This window comes from Gopherus flavomarginatus, chromosome 12, assembly GCF_025201925.1.
Source record: "Gopherus flavomarginatus isolate rGopFla2 chromosome 12, rGopFla2.mat.asm, whole genome shotgun sequence".
Lineage (NCBI taxonomy): Eukaryota > Metazoa > Chordata > Testudines > Testudinidae > Gopherus > Gopherus flavomarginatus.
This window is the reverse complement of record NC_066628.1, coordinates 8,561,943-8,582,602: the sequence shown is the minus strand read 5'-3', so window position 1 is coordinate 8,582,602 and position 20,660 is coordinate 8,561,943. Positions and strand designations below refer to the sequence as shown.

The following is a 20,660-nucleotide window of genomic DNA, read 5'->3' as shown; positions in this document are numbered from 1 at the left end:
TCAGTAATGGGGAGTCACCAACCACTCTCCACATCAATCCTCTTGGGGCATCATTGGTAGCCCTTCGGAGTTCAAGGACGACTTCACCTAGCACTTGTAGGACATTTCCTCTCTGGGACTTGTGCAGTGAGTTCACAGTTCTCAGACTGAGCTCTCTGGCTCGCAAGGGCAAACAGTGCCCTTTCAAGGCCCTGCTGACCCGGTCACCCTCTCCCCCTCCTGACTGTATCTCACATCTCTGCATGGATCAGGCAGTCACTTCCTTCCCCATTTCAGTCCCTGACTCTCGGAGTGCGTATCCAGCACTCACTCTCAGTGATTTGCTGACAGACACTGGTTACATTTATTGTTCAAAGAAGCAGCAAATCTGATGTGAAAAGAAAATCAGTAAGGACTATTGTGGCAAATTATCATTTCTCTTTTGAAGTCCCCCAGAAATCTGAACTAGGTCCTTTAAAACTTATTTATTATTGAAATACGTGACAAAATAACCTTCACCAAAAAGAGAAAAACCCACACTCCAGGGTGGGCTATAAATCACTTTCCTGTTCATGAAGTGAAATCCCAGAGAATTTTAAAACTCAATCTTGGGAACAAATTTGCCCATTTCCTGCTGAACAGGCTAAAGCTCCTTTCCTCAGCATCGCCACAATATTTGACTGTTAACTGACAAAAGTTTTAGCATCCTTGCCGCAAAAGAAAGAGGAAAAAAAGGCAAACAGCCAAAAACTTCCTATCTACAAATGATCTGGATTTTCCTGGAAAAACTCCAGATGACACTTTACCAATAGCTGCAGGCTGGGCTTGAAGCTCAAACTGTGCTTTGGGGTTCATTTGAATTCCCCTTTCAGGAATGTGACATTTTCTTCTCCAGCCCTCAGGGGCCTGATTGAGGATCAAAGAAATCACAGCCTGATTCCTAAGCATGGTGGGAAAGGACACTGTGGTAAATGACACACATGATGGTGGAGGGGTAGAAAGGGAAAAGGATAAACTCTGCACGGCTTGGGCAGAGGCTGCTCTGTGAGAGAAGATGTGTGAGGTTGATGGGGGCGGGAGGAAATCCCTCGGAGTCACCCTGTCTGTCAAGGTTTCTTTCCCCACTTTGAACTTTAGGGTACAAAAAGTGGGGACCTGCATGAACACTTCTAAGCTTAATTACTAGCTTAGATCTGTTAACGCTGCCACCAGCCAGAATTTAGTGTCTGGCGCACTTCCTGTTCCCCCAAAACCTTCCCGGGGAACACAGATCCAAACCCCTTGGATCTTAAAACAAGGAGAAATTAACCAACCCCCCTCCTTTCTCCCCACCAATCCCCTGGTGAGTTCAGACCCAACTCCTTGGATTTTAAAACAAGGAAAAATCAATCAGGTTCTTAAAAAGAAAGCTTTTAATTAAAGAAAGAAAAGGTAAAAATTATCTCTGTAAATTAGGATGGAAAATGCTTTCCAGGGTACTCAGATTCATATAAACCAGAGGGACACCCTCCCCCCCCAGCCTTAGATTCAAAGTTACAGCAAACAGAGGTAAAAATCCTTCCAGTAAAAAGAACCATTTACAAGTTGAGAAAACAAACATAAGACTAATCCACCTTGCCTGGCTATTCCTTACTATTTTGAAACATGAAAGACTGATTCAGAAAGTTTTGGAGAGCCTGGGTGTACGTCTTGTCCCTCTTAGTCCCAAGAGCGAACAACACCCCCCAAAAAAGAGCATAAACAAAGACTTCCCTCCACCAAGATTTGAAAGTATATGCCCCCCTATTGGTCCTCTGGTCAGATGTCAGCCAGCTTTACTGAGCTTCTTAACCCTTTACAGGTAAAAGAGACATTAACCCTTGGGAAAGGACACTGTGGTAAATGACACACATGAAAGGGTAGAAAGGGAAAAGGATAAACTCTGCATGGCTTGGGCAGAGGCTGCTCTGTGAGAGAAGATGTGTGAGGCTGATGGGGGCGGGAGGGAAACTCCTCGGACTCAACCCATCCCCCTCAAATAACACAGAAGTTAAAACACCACATTATTTTACTATCCCTGCTCCAGCTCTTTTAGACTCTATTGAATGCTGGTGTAAAAGGGAGAAACAGCACAAAAAATGAAATGCTTTTCAGCAGAACCTGGAGCAACGTGAGGATGTCTGGGAATGAGATAATCTCACTGCCAAGGGGGGACTTAGTGACTCTAACAATCACTTTGCTAATGGGGGACTGGAATAAACTGCTCAGGGTCAGTCTAGACTAGAAAAAGGGGTGGAGGAACAAAGGAGATGCACCAGCTAATCCCAACCACTTCTCCTACCCTAGACAGACGCTCAGAGGCTGATATCATCACTCCCCATTTATTCCCTCTCTGGAAGGCATAGATTTGTCTTCGGCCACCCTGCAAGCTGCTGGCAGAGCTGGGAACAGAGCCTAGGTCTCCTGAGTCCCAGGCCAGTGCTCTACCCACTAGGTAACGCTGATTCCCTCTCAGAGGCTGATGCTGCTGTAGCAGAGATGGGAAATCCAGACTGCCAAAAAAAAGGCCCTGTGGGAATCAGTCTCTGCTAATGGTGCTGTCTGAATCCAGCGGGGGCAGGGAGAAGAGGCAGAGGGGGTGAGTGATGAGGCAGCACCTCTCTACCCGTGCTCTCCCTCGCCTCTTATCTCCTGATCCCCAAACACTCTATAGCCCCAGCACCCAGCTCCTCCTGCTTCCCAGCATCCCCAGCCCCAACCTTTCAATCCCCAGTTTCCTCCCCAGAATCCATCAGTCTGGTCCCTTAACAGTTGATCTCCCAGAGCCCAGCGCTCCGGGGCATGTGGGGAAGGGAGGAGTTACCAGCCCCCAGGGACACTTACCCTGGAGGGAACAGCTCCAGGTCAGTGGGGGAGCCCAGCCCAGCGGAAGGTGGAAGATGGGGGATGGGGACAGGTGTTTAGCATGAAGGTGGGGCCTGGCCCTAGTGTCCTTCTCCTCATCTCCATGGCAGGGGGATCCCAGATGGCAGGGGAAGGGAGGTGGGGAACTTCAGCCAGGCAAAGGAAGCAGCTGGAGGAGTTTTCCTCTTCCCCTTCCCCCACCTGTGGCCCATCAGCTCAGCAGCCAGGGCTGCAGCAGGGAGGAGGGGCTGATGGGGGTTTCTCCTCCTCTGCCTGGGGTTTGCTTAGACCAGGCAGAGCCAGAGGGGCACTGACCAGCTGATGCTCAGCTGCTGCTGAATCCTCACCCCAGTGATGAGCAGCTGGATCCTTGGGAGCCAAATGCCCCTGATGTGTGTGGGAATGAGGAAATGGGTTTGTCACCATTGTCGGTCCCAGTCAGAGTCCTGAGAGAATTTCCCTGCTCTGTGAAGGAGTCTCTGATGTCCAACATAGCGTTAGCGCCACTTGGAGCATTCTCCACACTGAGAACATCTCAGAGGTTTCTTCCTGTTGGGGATTTGCAGACACCTGATACTCCGGGAGCACCAAATGAAGCTTCCCCCACATTCAAGGTCTTTGTTGTGTGGATCACTGATGTGTGAAGTCAACTTGAATCTTTTCCTGCAGTCAAGCTGTTCCTAGGGTCTCTCATTCTTGTGCATTCTCTGATGTTTGGTCAGTGCTGAGCTCTTACTGAAGCTTTTCCCACAGTCAAGGCATTTATCAGGTCTCTCTCCTGTGTGGATTCTCCCATGTTTAGTAAGGTGTGGGCGCTGACTGAAAGTTTTCCCACAGTCCAAGCATTTATAGGGTCTGTCTCCAGTGTGGGTTCTCTTATGTGCAATAAGATTTGAGCTCTGAGTAAAACTTTTGCCACATTCAAGGCATTTATAGGGTCTCTCCCCCGTGTGGGTTCTCTGATGTGTGATAAGCGCTGTGCTCCGAATAAAACTTTTCCCACATTTACAGCATTGAAAGGGTCTCTCTCCTGTGTGCACTCTCTGGTGTAGAATAAGTTGTGACTTCTCAATGAAGCTTTTCCCACACTCCAAGCATTTATATGGTCTCTCTCCTGTGTGCACCCTCTGGTGCAGAATAAGTTTTGACTTCTGAATGAAGCTTTTCCCACAGTCTAAGCATTTATGGGGTCTCTCTCCTGTGTGGATTCTCTGATGAACAGTAAGTTTTGTTCTGTCAACAAAACGTTTCCCACACTCAAAGCATTTATACTGCGTCTCTCCAATGTGGATTCTCCCATGTTTAGTAAGGTTTGAGCGGTATCTGAAAGTTTTCCCACACTCGTGGCATTTATAAGGTCTTTCTCCCGTGTGGATTCTGCTATGGTTAGCAAGGGCTGAACTTGCGATAAAACTTTTCCCACACTCAAGGCATCCATAGGGTCTCTCTCCGGTGTGGGTTCGCTGATGTGTAATAAGTGTTGCACGCTGACTAAAACCTTTCCCACACTCATGGCATTTAAAGGGTTTCTCTCCCGTGTGCACTCTCTGGTGCACAATAAGCCTGGACTTGTGTATGAAGCTTTTCCCACAGTCGAAGCATTTATGGGGGCTCTCTCCTGTATGGATTCTCTGATGACTTGTAAGTTTTATCGTATCAGTGAAACTTTTCCCACAGTCGAGGCATATATAGGATTTGTCGCTTGGTGTGTGGATACTCTGGTGCTTAATAAGGTCTGAGCGCTTAATGAAAGTTTTCCCACAGTCAAGGCATTTATATGGTCTCTCTCCTGTATGTTCTCTCTGGTGTTCACTAAGCTTTGACTTCTGAATGAAACTTTTCCCACAGTCAAAGCATTTATGGGGTCTCTCTCCTGTGTGGGTTTTCTGATGTGTATTAAGGGTTGATTTCACACTGAAACTTTTCCCACACTCCTGGCATTTATAGGGTCTTTCTCCTGTGTGGATTCTCCTATGTCTAGTAAGTGCCGAGTTCTCAATAAAATCTTTCCCACACTCAAGGCAGCCATAGGGTCTCTCTCCTGTGTGGGTTCGCTGATGTGTAATAAGTGCTGAGTTATGATTAAAACATTTCCCACACTCACGGCATTTAAAGGGTCTCTCTCCTGTGTGGGTGATCTGATGTTTAATAAGCTCTGAGCTCCGAATAAAACTTTTCCCACACTCACAGCATATATAGGGTCTCTCTCCTGTGTGTACTCTCTGGTGTACAGTAAGCCTTGACTTCTGTATGAAGCTTTTGCCACAGTCAAAGCATTTATGGGGTCTCTCTCCTGTGTGGATTCTGTGATGACTAGTAAGTTTTATTCTGTCAATGAAACTTTTCCCACAGTCGAGGCATTTATAGGGTTTGTCGCTTGTGTGGATTCTCTGATGCTTAATAAGGTCTGAGCGCTTAATGAAAGTTTTCCCACACTCAAGGCATTTAAAGGGTCTCTCTCCTGTGTGTACTCTCTGGTGTATAATAAGACATAGCTTCCTGCTGAAGCTTTTCCCACAGTCTGAGCATTTATAGAACTTCTCTCCTGTGTGGATTCTGTGATGTGACATAAGCTGTGACCACTGCCTAAAACTTTTCCCACACTCAAAGCATTTATAGGGTTTCTCTCCTGTGTGCAATCTCTGGTGTACAACAAGACATAGCTTCCTACTGAAGCTTTTCCCACAGTCCAAGCATTTATAGGGCTTCTCTCCTGTGTGGATTGTGTTATGTGACATAAGCTGTGACCTTGCATTAAATCTTTTCCCACAGTCAAGGCATTTGTAGGGTTTCTCTTCATTGTGACTTGTCTGCTGGATTGTGGTTTCCTTGGGATCCTTACATCCTCTGCCACATTCAGTGGATTTATCCAGTTTCTTTCTGGGATAGTCTCCCAGCTGCTTCTCTGATCCGCGTCGATCTCCCCAGGCTTCTCCCTGTTCCAAACCCTGGGAAAAATTCTCTTCAGCTTTTCTCAAAAACCTCTCTTGCTCAGGACCTTCCTCCTGCTGATTCTCCTCCTTGTTCTCACTCACTGTCTTATCACCTGCCGGGAGAGAGAAGCCAGACAGGAGTCACTGCCTGTGCCGGGGAGAAAGGACAGAAAGGGGAATAGCAAAGAGGGAAAACACAACACACTGACTGTTGGGGAGATGGAGACATTCGATTCTGCCTCTGCATCCACCCAAATGCTCCCAGGGAAGTAAAGTCAGTGAGGAAATTTGTGACAGTTAACAGGATGGGTGGGAAGCTGTGACTGATATCTGCCTTGATGATACGACATCTGCTGACTGCAGCCTTGATCTGGGTGAGACGGGGCAGAACTGAGGGCTCTCGCTCATGGCACGTTTTGAGAGTCCCAGCTTTTTCCTTCACTTGACAGATGGTTCTGTCTCCGTTTCTCTGACTCCTCACCTGTGCAGGTGCCTCTCAGGCTCACACTTTCCTCAGAGGCCTGGAGATCCGGGACCCACGGCTCTTCCCCTCGTTCCAGCCGGGTGATCAGGTCAGGTTTGGGAACAGGGAAACCTGCTCAGGAGGTGAAATCAAGAAGGTCAGGGCACATGGAGCATTGGTAGAGTATTTGCCACAAGGAACATTCCCTGAGATTAACCTGACCCTACATGGGACTGTGGTAACTCAGACCCCTTGGGAGCAGCAGATATCCGAGGCCGTGGAGGTGTTGTTACCCCCTCACTAGGAGGTCTCAGGGTAGATGCTCTGGGGGATTTGCTGACACACACACAGCTCAGGTACTACGTTCCTGCCTATTTCCAAGCCTGCAGCACCAAGAACCCTCCCCACAGATGGAGCTAGTCCCAAGATGGCAGGTGAACGGTGTATGAAGGAGAAATAATACAGGCAGGGCAGTTCCCTGCTTCTAGCTCCTGGGCAGCTGGAGAGATGGCGATGAATTAGCCTGTCCATTAGCTTTCTGACTTTCTGGTTTCCTTGAATGGGGTATGGAGATGCAAGTCTCTCTCATACCGGCATAGGCTCCTACTGAACCCCACCTCTGCCTCCACCCCCACGCCACTTCTTCCATCCTAGCTCCCATTTCAAACCCTTCCCCAAAGTCTCCACCCCAATTTCCCCCCTCCCTGCCCTTATTCTAACTCCTTCCCCAAATCCCTGCCCCAAATTCCTGCCTCGGTCCTGCCTTCTGCCCTGAGTACTCCATGTTCCCGCTCCCTCTCCCCCCCACAAGCATGCAAACAGCTGTTTGGCGCCAGCCGGGCAGGAAACACTGCGATAAAGGTGAAGGAGCGGGGACACTGCGCGCTCAGGGGAGAGGAGGAGGTAGGGCAGGGGAGCTTGGATGCTGTAGGATGCAGAGCACCCATTAATTTTTCCCTGGGGGTGCTCCAGCCCAGAAGCACCCACGGAGTCGGGGCCTATGCACACTGAAGCTGTGGACGATGGGACTGTCTTCCTCCTCCAATCTAACAGACCAGGGAAGAACCTGACCAGAGTCAGATACACAGACCCCACAGCTTCCAATAACCAAGGGGACGGGAATCCCTTACCCAGCGAGGTCACTGTCTCATGGTTCTGCTGCATGACGTCCCTGTAGAGGGCTCTCTGAGCGGGGTCCAGCAGAGCCCCCTGCCCCTGGGTGAAATACACAGCCACCTCCTCGAAGGTCACCAGAATCTGAAACAAGAAGAGTTCCCCTCTCAACACCCGTTGCCCCAACCACAATCCCACTAATCATGGGGGAGGAGGCCCAGAAAATATTCCCACCCCCCCACCCTGCTCAGAGCAGTCAGGAGGCTTCAGGGGGTGGGAGAAGGGGAGAGCTCCTTGTTCCCCCCAACACACGGAGCAGGGCAGGGTCTTCTCATTTCCCACACGCCTTCCAGCCACAGGCTGATGCGGGAAGCAGAGCTCAGAGCCAGGGACAGGGACAGAAATCCCAACAGCTTCCCTGCGTATTTCACAGCAGCCTCTGGCCAGTGGGGTCAAGCTCCAGCCCTGGGAGTCTGGTCAGTTTTCCCAGACCTGCCCAGAGGTTGTTTCCTGTATGAGAAATGGTGGAATATTCCCTCCTTCCCCACACGCCAATGGGCCTGTTCAGAAAATCAGGCTCCAAGTTGAATGTGTCCCAGCAGGTTTATCCTGCCCCTCCCCTTCTACAGCAACTCCCCCCTGCAGCTCCCTGAAAATCCCCTACCTGAGCTGGTTCCATCACAGCCATTTCCCTTCCCTGTCCCCTGGAAGATGGACGTGATTCCTCAGCCTGTCAAGGCGAGAGGGAGGTTTCAGAAGGGCCTTGAGTCCATTTCACACTCCGATTCCCCCCAGGCTCTCTCCCTGCAAACAGATGCTTTGGACTCTGCCATTCTGGGAAAACCCTCAGTCACTTTATTACAAAACAGATGCAGCCCCTCCCACCAGCACTAAGACATCCCCTGAGACACTTTTAAACACCCCCAGGGACAGAGTCATAGAATCATACAATATCAGGGTTGGAAGGGACCTCAGGAGGTCATCTAGTCCAACCCCTGCTCAAAGCAGGACCAAACCCCAACTAAATCATCCCAGCCAGGGCTGTCAAGCCTGACCTTAAAAACCTCTAAGGAAGGAGATTCCACCACCTCCCTAGGTAACCCATTCCAGTGCATCACCACTCTCAAAGTGAAAACGTTCTTCCTGATATTCAACCTAAACCTGCCCCACTGCAACTTAAAACCATTACTCCTTGTTCTGTCATCAGGTACCACTGAGAACAGTCTAGATTTATCCTCTTTTGAACCCCCTTTCAGGTAGTTGAAAGCAGCTATCAAATCCCCCCCTCATTCTTCTCTTCTGAAGATTAAACAATCCCAGTTCCCTCAGCTTCTCCTCATAAGTCATGTGCTCCAGCCCCCTAAGCATTTTCGTTGCCCTCCCCTGGACTCTTTCCAAGTTTTCCACATCCTTCTTGTAGTGTGGGGCCCAAAACTGGACACAGTATTCCAGAGGAGGCCTCACCAATGTCGAATAGAGGGAAATGATCACATCCCTCGATCTGCTGGCAATGCCCCTACTTATACAGCCCAAAAGGCCGTTGGCCTTCTTGGCAACAAGGGCACACTGTTGACTCATATCCAGCTTCTCGTCCACTATAACCCCTAGGTCCTTTTCTGCAGAACTGCTTCCTAGCTATTCGGTCCCTAGTCTGTAACAGTGAATGGGATTCTTCCGTCTTAAGTGCAGGACTCTGCACTTGTCCTTGTTGAACCTCATCAGGTTTCTTTTGGCCCAGTCCTCTAATTTGTCTAGGTCCCTCTGTATCCTATCCCTACCCTCCAGCATACCTACCACTCCTCCAAGTTTAGTGTCATCTGCAAACCTGCTGAGAGTGCAGTCCACGCCATCCTCCAGATCATTAATGAAGATATTGAACAAAACTGGCCCCAGGACCGACCCATGGGGCACTCCACTTGAAACGGGCTGCCAATTAGACATGAAGCCATTGATCACCACCCATTGAGCCCGACGATCTAATCAGCTTTCTATCCACCTTATAGTCCAATCGTCCAGCCCATACTACTTTAACTTGCTGGCAAGAATACTGTGGGAGTCGCTGAGATAAATGCTAGAAAAGAGCAGAATCAAAGGAGCCACTTTGGGAGATTCCTTCTGACATTGTCCTCAAGGGCAGCAAATCCACCCAGCAGCGCAGGGACTAGGCAGAGGCAGGATCTGGCTTCTCCTCTGTCAGCTCCTCCCCTTGTTCCCAGGAGAGTCAGTCTGCCCAGGGGGTGCAGGGAATGGATCCGGGGAGGGCTGGGAGCTGGGAACCTCCCTCCCCACTTCTTGCTCCTGCTGCCCCTTACGGTCTCACCCCTCCCCTTCCTGTCTCCTTCCCTCCCCCTCTGCCTGGTCAAACTGGGGACTGTCCCGTTCCCATGGGCGTTTGCTCTCCAGGGTTATCCTGGCTGTGTCACTGGGGGCAGCAGCTCGGGGATGCAGGCACAGGGGAAGCCCCTCCCCCTCCGGTACAGACTCACCAGCAGGTCCCTGAATGGGCCGTTTGTGCAGAGTCACTGTCCTGCCCGGCCCCAGGCCTTTCCCCCTGGTCTCTCCCATCACGGCTCAGGGGCTGGTGTGGGCAGAGCCCGGGGCTGCTGCAGGGGCTGGGTCTATCCACCAGAGAAAGTTGTCCGTTTGTCCCGTCCCACCACCCCGGTTGGACACAGAGGGGGGTTAATGAGGGTCTCTCCTTGGCAAAGACCCTCCTGTGGGAGCAGCAGCTGCTCAGTCTGGGACCCAGATCAAAATGCAGGAGGCAACATCAACCCAATATCATGGGTACGGCTCCCTTAGAGTCACAGATATTTTTAGTAAAACTCATGGACAGATCACAGGCTGCAAACAAAATATCACGGCCCATGATCTGTCCATGATTTGTACTATACCCCTGACTAATTCTTGGGAGTGCCGTGGGTGCCGGGGGGGTCTGGGCATGGGTGCTGGGAGTTAGCGGCCTGGGGGGCTCCACAGGAGCTCAGGGGAGGGCGGTCTAGGGGTTGCTGTGGGTGCTCGGGTGGGAGCAGTCCAAGACCCTGCCGGTGTTCTCGGGCTGGGCTGGCTGGGCTCGCAGGCTCTCTACCCGGCTTCTCAGAAGCGGCGACATCTCCCTCCTTAAGCTTCTAGCTTCCAGGACCTCCTGTGACAAACTCGCAGCCTTAATCATGAGCAGACAAAGACACCAGCCTCCTCTGCCTTAGCAGTAACCAGCCCCTCCATATGAGGACAGTGCAGTGGCTGCAGATTTCATTTGCCCACCTGGACTTACACCAGAACAGAACCAGAGAACCAGCTTGAACCAATATGCTTAACTGAACTGGAACCAGACTTAAAACATCATTTTTCCTCGTCCTCAGTGAACCAGAATCTGAATTGAGCTTGGGAAAAAAATGGCTACCTGTTGAAATGAAGTTTCAGCAATTTTTCAGCTCAATATTTGATAAAAAAAATAAAACCTACTCTGATCTCACTCATCATAAAACAAGACACCAAAACAACTCCCAGGCATGTGATCGCTACCAGAACGGCGTGTCCCAGTAGGAGAAGAGAAGGGGGCAGCCCACAGGAGCAGGAGGGGGGAGAGAAGTAGGGGTTCCCTGTCCCAGAAGTCAACATTAACTCTTCAAGCTCAAGGAAACAGGCTGCTCAATTCTTCTTCCCTTTAGATAGGCCTCCTCTCACCCACTCCCACCCCTTGGGGCAGCTCCTCCCTCCCACTGCCCCACCTAAGGCAGGCCCCATGCCCCAAATTCAGTTCCCCACTGAAGCAAGCCACGGCGCTCACTCCCAACCTCCTCCTCCCTTCTGGGGACTGCCCGGTAACTTAACTGGAACCGAACACACCGACTGCCACTGAACCCAAACCAAACCCCAATTCCACTCCTTGCAGCTCGCAGAGACTCTGGTTGGACACTGAATCCTGCGCAGAAATCAGACCAGCCCCTGTTCGGTGCTGTCAGATCAGGAATCAGGACCCCACCCCCGCAAAATAAGGAGATTGTCTTTAAACACAAATATGAAATTGGAAGCAGGGTGTGTGCGTGGAGGGACTCTGGGTGGACATTTGCCTGGTAAATTCTCAGCCCTTTGGGGTAAATCTCTTGCCCGCCCTTATCTCTGGGTAACCACCTTTTCTAAAGGCAAAAGTGGGACACATGCAGGAGCCCTGCCCCTCCTCTCCCCAAGGCCAAGCTCACTGCTCCCTCTTTCCTCTGAGGTCCTGCCCCGTGGCCAGACCGGAAGCTGGGCCATGATAACACCTGCACGGGGAGCCCAGGCCACTGCAGGGAGACCCGGACCTTCCACCTGCCCTTAGCAGGGGGCTGGATTGCCGAATAGGGTGACCAGGTCTCTGATTTTGGACTGGAACACCTGGTCGAAAAGGGATCCTGGAGGCTCCAGTCAGCACCGCTCACCGGGCCATTGACTGTCCTGTTGGCGGCGCCACGCAGCAGGGCTGGCAGGCTCCCAGCCAGCCTCCGCGCCACACGGCTCTGGGGAAGCAGCCAGCATGTCCAGCTCCTAGGCTTAGGGATGGCCAGGGGGTTCTGCGCACTACCCCCACCTCCTCCCCAGAGGGGCAGCTCCCAGTGGCCAGCCGGGTCAGGGCAGGGGACGAACTAGCCCCAGTCGCGATTTCTCAGCAGGTGGCTGTTGAGGGATCATGGTGCATGCTTCTCCCGCTGCTGCCAGCCCTCTTCTCCTCGAGCTCCTCCTGTGGCTGGGCTCCAGCTGCGGCACCTACCCCTGCACTGACCCCACAGTCTGTCCCCCCATCCCCGGCACCCAAGAGTTCGAGGTATAGATCCTCATCTCCGAGTGCTGGGAGTGAGGCTGCTGGTGGGGAGGGGAGGAGAGTGAGACCAGGGCCAGCTTCTGGGTGACGGGGGAGTAGGGGGGAAGGACCTGAGCTGCAAGGGGCAGTTGGACGATCAGCCAAGCCAGGTGACTTCTCAGGAGCAGGGATGCCCCTCCTCCACTGCTGTGTGCAGCCACCACTGCTCCTGTGTCCCGACTCCTTCCTCCCTGGAGCCCCTAGCCCCTCGGACTGGGAGCGTCCTCCTTTCTGCTGTGCCGGGTACGGGGAGGCTGATGTTGAGGTGTCCCGCTCCCATGTACCCAATTTCCACTAAGCTGGGGCAGGGCCGGTGCAAGGATATTTTGCATCCTAGGCAAAACTTCCACCGTGCACACACACCCCGGAGAATCACTTATTATAAATTTTCAGAAGTGAATACAGTGCAGTCACATCTTACACGGGGGTTCGGTTCTAAGGTCAGTGCGTAAGAGGACAATTGTGTATAGTGAAAATTACCATAAAGTACAGTATACACTAGAACAGGGGTCCTCAGCCTACAGCACACATGCCAAAGGTGGCACGCGAGCTGGTGTTTTTGTTGTTTTTTTTTTAATGGCAAGCTGCGAGTCTCGGCCACTGCTGAGCCTGCTGCAGACCTGGGGTTCTGTTCACTCAGCTGCCAACCAGGGTCCCAGCCAGTGACTCCGCTCAGCTCCTGCCATTCACCCAGGCCAGCAGGAGACTGAGCGGGGCTGGTGGCCGAGACCCTGGCTGGCAAGGGGCCGGCACCCGGAACCACAGACCAGCAGCGGGCTGAGCAGTGTCGGCGGCTGGGACCTCAGCCCGCTGCCAGCTGGGGTCCCAGCCACCGGCTCCACTGAGTCTCCTGCAGGCCTGAGCGAATGGAACCCCAGGCTGGCGGACGGAACCCTGGGTGAGTGGAACCCCAGACCGTTCACCCTGGCTCCAGGAGGCTGAGTGGAGCTGGCTGGCACCCCAGCAGGTTGAGTGGGGCTGGCGGCTGAGTGAACAGAACCCCAGGTCGGCAGCAGGCTCAGTGGCAGCCGTGACCTGCAGCCTGCCATTAAAAAAAATTGGCTTGCGTGGCACCTTTGGTATGCGTGCCATAGGTTGAGGACCCCTGTTCTGGTGTATATTGTATGTACTGTACTTTATGGTAATTTTCACTATACACGATTTTCCTCTTATGCAGTGACTTTAGAACCTAACCCCCTGTAAGATGTGACTCCACTGTAGCATAAAAAAAAAAATTGGGGCACTGCTTTTTGGCACCCCCAAATCTTGGCACCTTAGGCAGTTGCCTAGTTCGCCTAGTGGTTCCACCGGCCCTGAGCTGGGGTAACGGGGGAATCTGTGTGTGCTGCTGCCTCTCTGGGTCCAGCTGTTTATGTCTGAACAAGCCTTCAGGTGCCTGACCGACCCTGACTGCTTTCTTAAAGAAACAGTGCTAGGTCAGCATCAGGAGCTGCTGTTCTCCTGCTCTGTCCTTACGCAGCCCAGGCAGGGAACGTGACCTGGGTGCAGGGAGCCTCGACCTCGCTCCTTCCCTCACAGGCCCCTAGGGGTGCATGGGGCAGAGAAGCAACAGTCCAGTGGGGGAGCGAGCAGCAATGCCAGCTGCTCCATCCCTGCAGTCAGGTCAGTTTCCCCATGTGGGTGCCGGAGGGGGATGCAGAACTTAGGGGTATAGGAGGGGGGTAGGAGTTGGGGTGAAGGGGGCACAATGTAGGGGTTAGCGTGCAGGAGGGGGCAGGGGTTAGGGACAAAAGGGGCACAGTGGAGGGGTCAGGGGTGACGGAGGGTGGGGAGGCCATTGGGGTGACGATGCTCTATGCCCACGGGGGCCAGGGGCACCAAAATGCAAGTTTGCCCAGGGTGCCATTTTTGCTAAGGCCGGCCCTGATCTCGGGACCCAACGGGGGAAAAGGAGCCTCTGGGTAGGCAAGTGTGTGCACCTCCCCATTCAAACTGTTGCAGCTCCTGGCCTTCTCCTGGTGCCTATTTGGGCCTTGCAGGGAAAATGGGTGGGGGAGAGTGAACAAAGGAGGGTGGGTTGAAGCGAGTGGGGGTGGGGCCTCACCGAAAGGTGCGGGGCATGGGCAGGACAAGCTGGGGACCCCAGTGCCAGAGCATCCCCCGCCCCACCTGCCGGCCCCCCAGCGCAGGTGGCGAGTCTGGGACTCTCCACTGCAGACTGGGAGGCTCTTATGGCCGGGATCTAGCCTCTGGGTGGCCGGGGGTGGGGGGAAGCCACCGAGGGGTGGGGCCTCTTGGAGAAGGGGGGCTAAGGCCCCCCTCCGTCCCACCCCTGGGGAACAGGCGGGGGCTACCCCTGAGCCTCGGGCATGCGCAGAGCGCTGGCACCGGGAATCCGGGAGTCATTTAGCTCGAGTCCTGCCACCTCGGGACACACGGTCACCCTGCCCATCCCCCCCGCTGGTCTGACCATTCCTAGCGGAACAAATCCCCGCTGGCTGCTGGGCAGGGCAGCCCCCTCACCCGCCCTCAGCCCATGGGGCGGGGGGCTGCCTTGTATCTCTCCCACCCTCCGCCTTGTCCCTGCCCCAGCCAGTCTCCTCCCAGCCTCCCCTCCCCACATCCCCCCTTCCTTCGCAGTGACCCCCCATCTTCCCTCGGCCCCATAATCCCCCCTCCGCCCCCGATCACCCTGCACCGCCCCAGGCTCCCTTCAGTGCAGCCACCGCCCCTGCCCCCCCTCCTGCCCCGGATCTCACACACCCTGGTCCCTCCTCAGCCCCCTCCCGCCCCCCGTACTATTGTCCCACCCCCAGCACGGCCCGGGCTGGCTCCCCCCGCCCCGCACCCACCGGGGCTGGCGGCAGCTTTCCCGGGCCCCGGGCGGGAATCGCAGCCAGCCCCGCTGGGAGCAGCCTGGGGCCAAACCTCCCCCTGCAGCCCGGGGGTGCCGGGGGGGAGGGGCGGGTCTCTCTCACCTTCCCTCCGAGCGGGGCCCCCCGGGGCAGGGGCCGGGCCGGGCTGGGGGCTCTGCCCTGGGAGAGGCTCCTGGGGAGCAGCGGGAAGGGCCCTGCTGGAGATTCCCCTCTCCCGGCTGCAGCCAGGGCTCCGGGCTCCCAGCACCAGCCGCCGGGGCTCGGGGATCTCGCCAGGAGCCTGGGAGCCAGAGTCACCGCAGCGGCTGCGAGTCACTTCCTGCTGCCGGGCCGGAGCCCAGCGCTCGCTGCCCCGGAGCCGCCTCCCGGCTGCTCCTGGGTCCTAGCGATCAACTCAGCTCGAAGCAGCCCCCTGCCCCAGACCCTGCCCCCTGGGGCCCCTCCTCCCCTGGGCAGGGGCAGCTTCTCCCAGCGCTATGCAGGCATCCTGCCTAGAAACCACAGGATCAGTGAGGGGACAGAAAGGAGACGTGCCGATCCCGGGGACGGGGAAGAAGGGGGGTTTGTATGGAGACTTGGATTGTTCCAGAGGATCCAGGGGTGAGGGGAGCTGAGACAGTGTGTGTGTGATTCACTCTGGTAACAGAGTGGCACAGGGAGCAGTTGGGCAGAGCTGGGCTCTTGTCTCCACACCACACTCACTGGCTACCAGCCCTGAGCCTGAGCTCCTGGCTCTGCTCCCCTCGCTCGGGTCATGGAGCTGTCAGAGTTGTGGCACTGGGCTCTTCCTAGTCTAGAGCAGGGGTGGCCAACCTGAGCCTGAGAAGGAGCCAGAATTTACCAATGTACATTGCCATTTGCCAAAGAGCCACAGTAATACATCAGCAGCCCTCCCCCACCTCATCAGCTCCTGCCCCTCCCCCTCCCAGCACCTCCCACCCACTGGCAGACCCATCAATCAATACCTCTCCTTCCCTCCACACACCTCCTGATGAGCTGTTTGATAGCATGCAGGAGGCTCTGGAGGGAGGGGAGGAGCAAGGGCATGGCAGGCTCAGGGGAAGGGGTGGAGTGGGGGCAGGGCCAGTGGCAGAGCCAGGGCTTGAGCAGTGAGCTCCCTCCCCCCAGCACACTGGGAAGGTGGCATCGGTAGCTCCAGCCCCGGAGTTGGTGCCCATAGAAGGACCCATTTATTAACTTCTGAGGAGCCACAGGTTGGCCACCCCCGGTCTAAATGAACCCATCCCTGGGCTCTATTTAAAACCCCTTCATGTCTGCCGCTCTCCCAGGATCCCCTCTGCCCCTCTTCCGGCTGGCTCCCCTGTGTGGGCACTGACTGCAGCTCCCCGTTGGGCACCTGGATGTCAGCAGCAAAGCTCCTGATGCTCTGGGTCAGGGACTGGTGCTCTTCCCACTCAGGATAGTCCCCTATTCAGGGGTGGCTCTGCTTTCAGTGGCACACCTGCAGGAGGTTCCCAGGCCCGCGGATTCAGCAGCTTGCCTTCGGGAGGTCTTCTGATCTCACGGCTTCGGCCTACCTGCTGCTGAATTGCCGCTGAATCCACGGGACTGGCAGACCTCCCGCAGGTGCGCCGCCGAAGGCTGCCTGACTGCTGCCCTCGCAGGGACTGGCAGGGCACGCCCTGTGGCTTGCTGCCTCAGGCACGTGCTTGGAGCTCTGGTGCCCGGAGCTGCTGCTGCCCCTATTCCTACCCCTTATCATTTTCCAATTGTCACCAAAATCATCGACTTTCTCTTCATGACCACCCAGACAATCCCCTGCAACGTTGGAATTGATCGGATGCAGTCATCGAAACAGACCAGGGCCATCGGGTTAAGGACAGGGCCTCATTTTGCTAGGCCAAAAACAGATCAAGATATTAGCAGCACTCTTAGGCTATGGCTACTGATGCAGCCGCGCTGCTGTATGCTCTCTAGTGCAGGGGTTCTCACCACAATTTTTTGGTAACCTCAGAGCACGGCCACCAACTTTTGCTGGTGGCCACTCTGACAATTTTTCCTAAAATACTTCATTAACTTTAGGAAAAACAAACAAACATGCCCATATTGATGCCCGTATCCTGGTAATTTATTAATGTTGGGTTTGTTGGGTTTTTTTTGCAGACTCCATAATAAAAATAATGTACAGTTACCTCTATTCTTTACTGGACATACACAGACTAGAAACACAAATAAGGTGTTTCACATGTTTTTCTCTTTTGTTAATTGTTGTTTCTTTTGCTTTTTCGGTTGCTTTTTATTTAAAAGACTTGCTAGCGAGAAAGTCTGCTTCTGTGGAAAAGTGATGTTTGTACATTTGTTAATATCGCGTTTCACAACAGCAGACTTGCTAGCGAGCTCTGAGGCAGCGAAAAGCAATTAACAAACCTACAACTATCACTTTTCACAGCACTTACACAGACCCAGCAACCCGGGGGGGGAAATTAAGCCCAGGATGGGAAGTGGGTAGGGAGGCAGCAGGGGCCAGCAGCAATGAGGGTAGTGGTGGTTGTGGAGGAGGGTTGAGCCAGCGGGGGAGGGTTGAGCCCAGGACAGGAGCCCAAAGCTCCATGGTTTGAGCCTGTTGCCTGCCACCCCAAGGCTGAAGCCGGAAACCCGAGCCTCACTGCCCCCGACAAGATGGGAACTCACCGCAGCTGCCTGCTCCTCCAGCGTTTGAGGCTCCAGAAAGAGGCAGGGCTGAACCCCTGCTGGCAGCCCCGTGGGAGGAGGCAGCTGCTTTGCGACTCCCCTCCCCCATCACAGCCCAGGAGGATGTGGCAGCAAGTTATGTTAGTGAGAGAAACTCAAAAATAAAAATAAAATAAAAAAGCCTCCCCTGAAGCTCTGCTCTGAGCATGGGCAGAAGGTATAATAGGCCGGGGAGGCCCAGGTTGTGGTGGTCCTGCCTATGCTCTGCCTCTTTCCACTGTGTTCCTCCTCTGGACAGCCTGGGCAGGCGGCTCGGATGTGTCGGGCTTCTCTTACTGGAAATTCCAGGAGGCGGGCGGGTGCCTTCCCCAGCCTTGCGGGAGGAACCACTGGACCCTCGGACCCAACTGAATTCAGGGGACAACTAAGGGATTACAGGGATGAGAGTGGGTGGGTCATAAGTTCAGAACTAGGGATCCAGAGGGGGACACTGGGAGAACCCCGAACGGCACCCACTGCTCCTCAAAGCTGTCTAGGGAGCCAGCAGGTGATGCCCAGAGGAACTCTGCCCAGATGCATAAGACAAGGGACGAACTGAAATAGGCCCCACAGTCGCAGAGCACCCCTCGTCCAGCATCTTCCCCCTGGTATTGTAAATGGCCACTTTGGCCAGTGCCAGGAAGATGTTGATGGGACCTCGTGACTTCATGGGGCCACGGACAGGGTGTGAATATATAAAGAGGTGTGGGGTAAAGTGCAGCCAGAACCTCAAGAGGAGGTTCTGGAGGAGCCGGAATAGGGGCTGCAACCTGACACATTCTAGATAGGCGTGCACCAGGTTCTCCCTCACACTTCAAAAGGGACAGATGTTGGGAATGCAGGTGAACCGTAGTAGGTACACACCTGTGCTCACAGCTCCATGGAGGAGCCTCCAACTGATATTCATGGTGGGCCGTGGAACCAGGCTGGACTATAGGCTGGCTCACCAGGGTTCCTAACCCTCTACAAGTGGTAGAAAGTCCTGCCACCTGGTATCCGGGCAGGACACGAGGGTGAGGAAGTGGGCCTAGTGGTCATGGCCACAACCCTGGACTGCCAAGGGGGTCAAGGGGAGGGGATCCCAGGCCCTCCCACTCTACTGGGCTCCGACCCAGGGCCCTTTTAGCTACCAGTAACCTGGCAACCAAAACTACTTAAGTCTGTCCTCTCTGGGCCTCTTTCTCTCATCTCCCACCCTGGGGTCACCTCAGTCCAAGGCCTTCACCTCATGGGAAAATCCAAATGCCGAGGAAGCAAGAGGGAGTTGCCACTGTCCAGGTCCTCAGAATACTTCCCTCTCTGCTCGTCTATGCAGAGGGTCCTCCCTTTTCTCACGGAGGGCTCCTTTAGGCAGCTGCACCAGAGCCTTTAGGTTTCACGGTGCTCTGCTTGAGATGTGGACTGCAGGTCTACTCATCTTCAGCACTGCTCCCAACCGAACTAATTGGCTGCCTTTTAATTCCTCCAGAACATAGAGCATTTGCTGCAGGTGTGGCAGGGCAGAGCTGGCTAAGCCCAAAACAATCCCTTAACCCCTTGTTGCTCAGTGCGGAGCTGGTGCACTCCAAAACGATCCCTTAACCCCTTGTTGCTCAGTGCGGAGCTGGTGCACCCCATCCCAAGGACACTTCAGAGGAGCTCGAAGGAAGAGGTTGTGCTGAGTGTTGAGCTGCGAGGCAAAGTAAGGACTGGCAGAGCCCTGGGGAGTTTGTGTGGGGAGCTAAAGACTGGAAGTGACAGAGAAGACACCCAGTTCAGCAGCAACAGGTCCCCCTCGCACTGAAGCTAGGGGGTAACAAGGAGATTCACAGTCCAGGGCACCTTGAGAAAATGTCACAGCCGGAACCTGCAGTGTGTGGAGCTCAAGGATGGTGAAAAAACAGCTCCAAGGGGCTTAAAAAAACAAAAACAAACGAACAAGAAAACCCAACTCCAACGGTGGGGATTCCACAAGCTCCCTTGAAATCTATTCCAGAGATCAAATACCCTTCTGGTTAGAACATTTTCCTAATCTCTACCCTAAATCTCCCTCCCTGCAGCTTAACACCTTAGGGTCCTCCCTTCAGCGGCCATGGAGCACAACTGCTTCCCAGTCTCTGTATAACAGCCCTTAGCACCATCCCCAGTCTGCTCTTCTCACAACTAATAGACCCACTTCTTTTAGCCTTCCCCCACAGGTCAGGTTTTCTAAATCTTTGATCATTTTCTGTTGCTCTCCTCGGGACTCAATCCAATTTGTCCTCATCTTTCCTAAAGTGTGCAGTGCTCAGAACTGGACACAGGACTCCATTTGAGGCCTCTGCAGGGCCGAGCAGAGCAGGACAATGACCTCCTACAACAGTCATGTTAATACACCCCAGAATGATACCAGCCTTTTCCCCAGCTCCCCCGCCCCCATTATTCAAGACAAGAGACACTGGGAGTTTGAGAAACTAAATTTTACTTTATTCTTTTCAAATCAAGATATAAAAGCTAAATCGCAACCCCCTTCCCCCCAATCCAATGCCCAGCTCGGCCCATTGCTGCTCAAGCCACACACGCACCCCAGGGAAAGAAACACATTAAAGCTGGTAGAAAAGCGCTAACAATCCATGAGAAAGGCATTTGCCTGGCCTCCTCCTCTCAGCAATGGGGAGTCGCCGACCCCTCTCCACATCAGTCCTCTTGGGGCTTCATTTGTAACTCTTCAGAGTTCAAGGATGACTTCACTCAGCACTTGTAGGACATTTCCTCTCTCTCTGGGACATGTGCAGTGAGTTCACAGTTCTTAGACTCAGCTCTCTGGCTCGCAAGAGGAAACAGTGCCCTTTCAAGGCCCTGCCCCCCGCCACCCACCCACCCTCTCCCCCTCCTGGCTGTATCTTACATCTCTGCAGGGATCAGGCAGTCACTTCCTTCCCCATTTCAATCCCTGACTCCTG

The 20,660-nt window shown here is 54.0% G+C and overlaps 1 protein-coding gene across 29 annotated transcripts in view; it reads right to left on the bottom strand.

The window, feature by feature from the left end:
- Positions 1 to 20,660, bottom strand: part of LOC127033269 (zinc finger protein 585B-like) — a 139,462-nt gene that overhangs the window by 20,458 nt on the left and 98,344 nt on the right. For 6 of the 29 annotated variants that reach the window (XM_050921141.1, XM_050921142.1, XM_050921139.1 and 3 more), the window contains 2 exons: positions 6,277 to 6,390; positions 2,629 to 5,908 (listed from right to left, as the gene is read on the bottom strand). In XM_050921141.1, the coding sequence (XP_050777098.1) occupies positions 3,543 to 5,908; positions 6,277 to 6,390 (2,480 nt within the window). In that variant the 3' untranslated portion in view covers positions 2,629 to 3,542. Of the gene's footprint in view, positions 1 to 2,628; positions 5,909 to 6,276; positions 6,391 to 7,388; positions 7,516 to 8,035; positions 8,102 to 9,161; positions 9,443 to 15,150; positions 15,435 to 20,660 lie in introns of those variants that run through there. The other 23 variants (XM_050921138.1, XM_050921153.1, XM_050921140.1 and 20 more) reach the window with 11 other exon arrangements.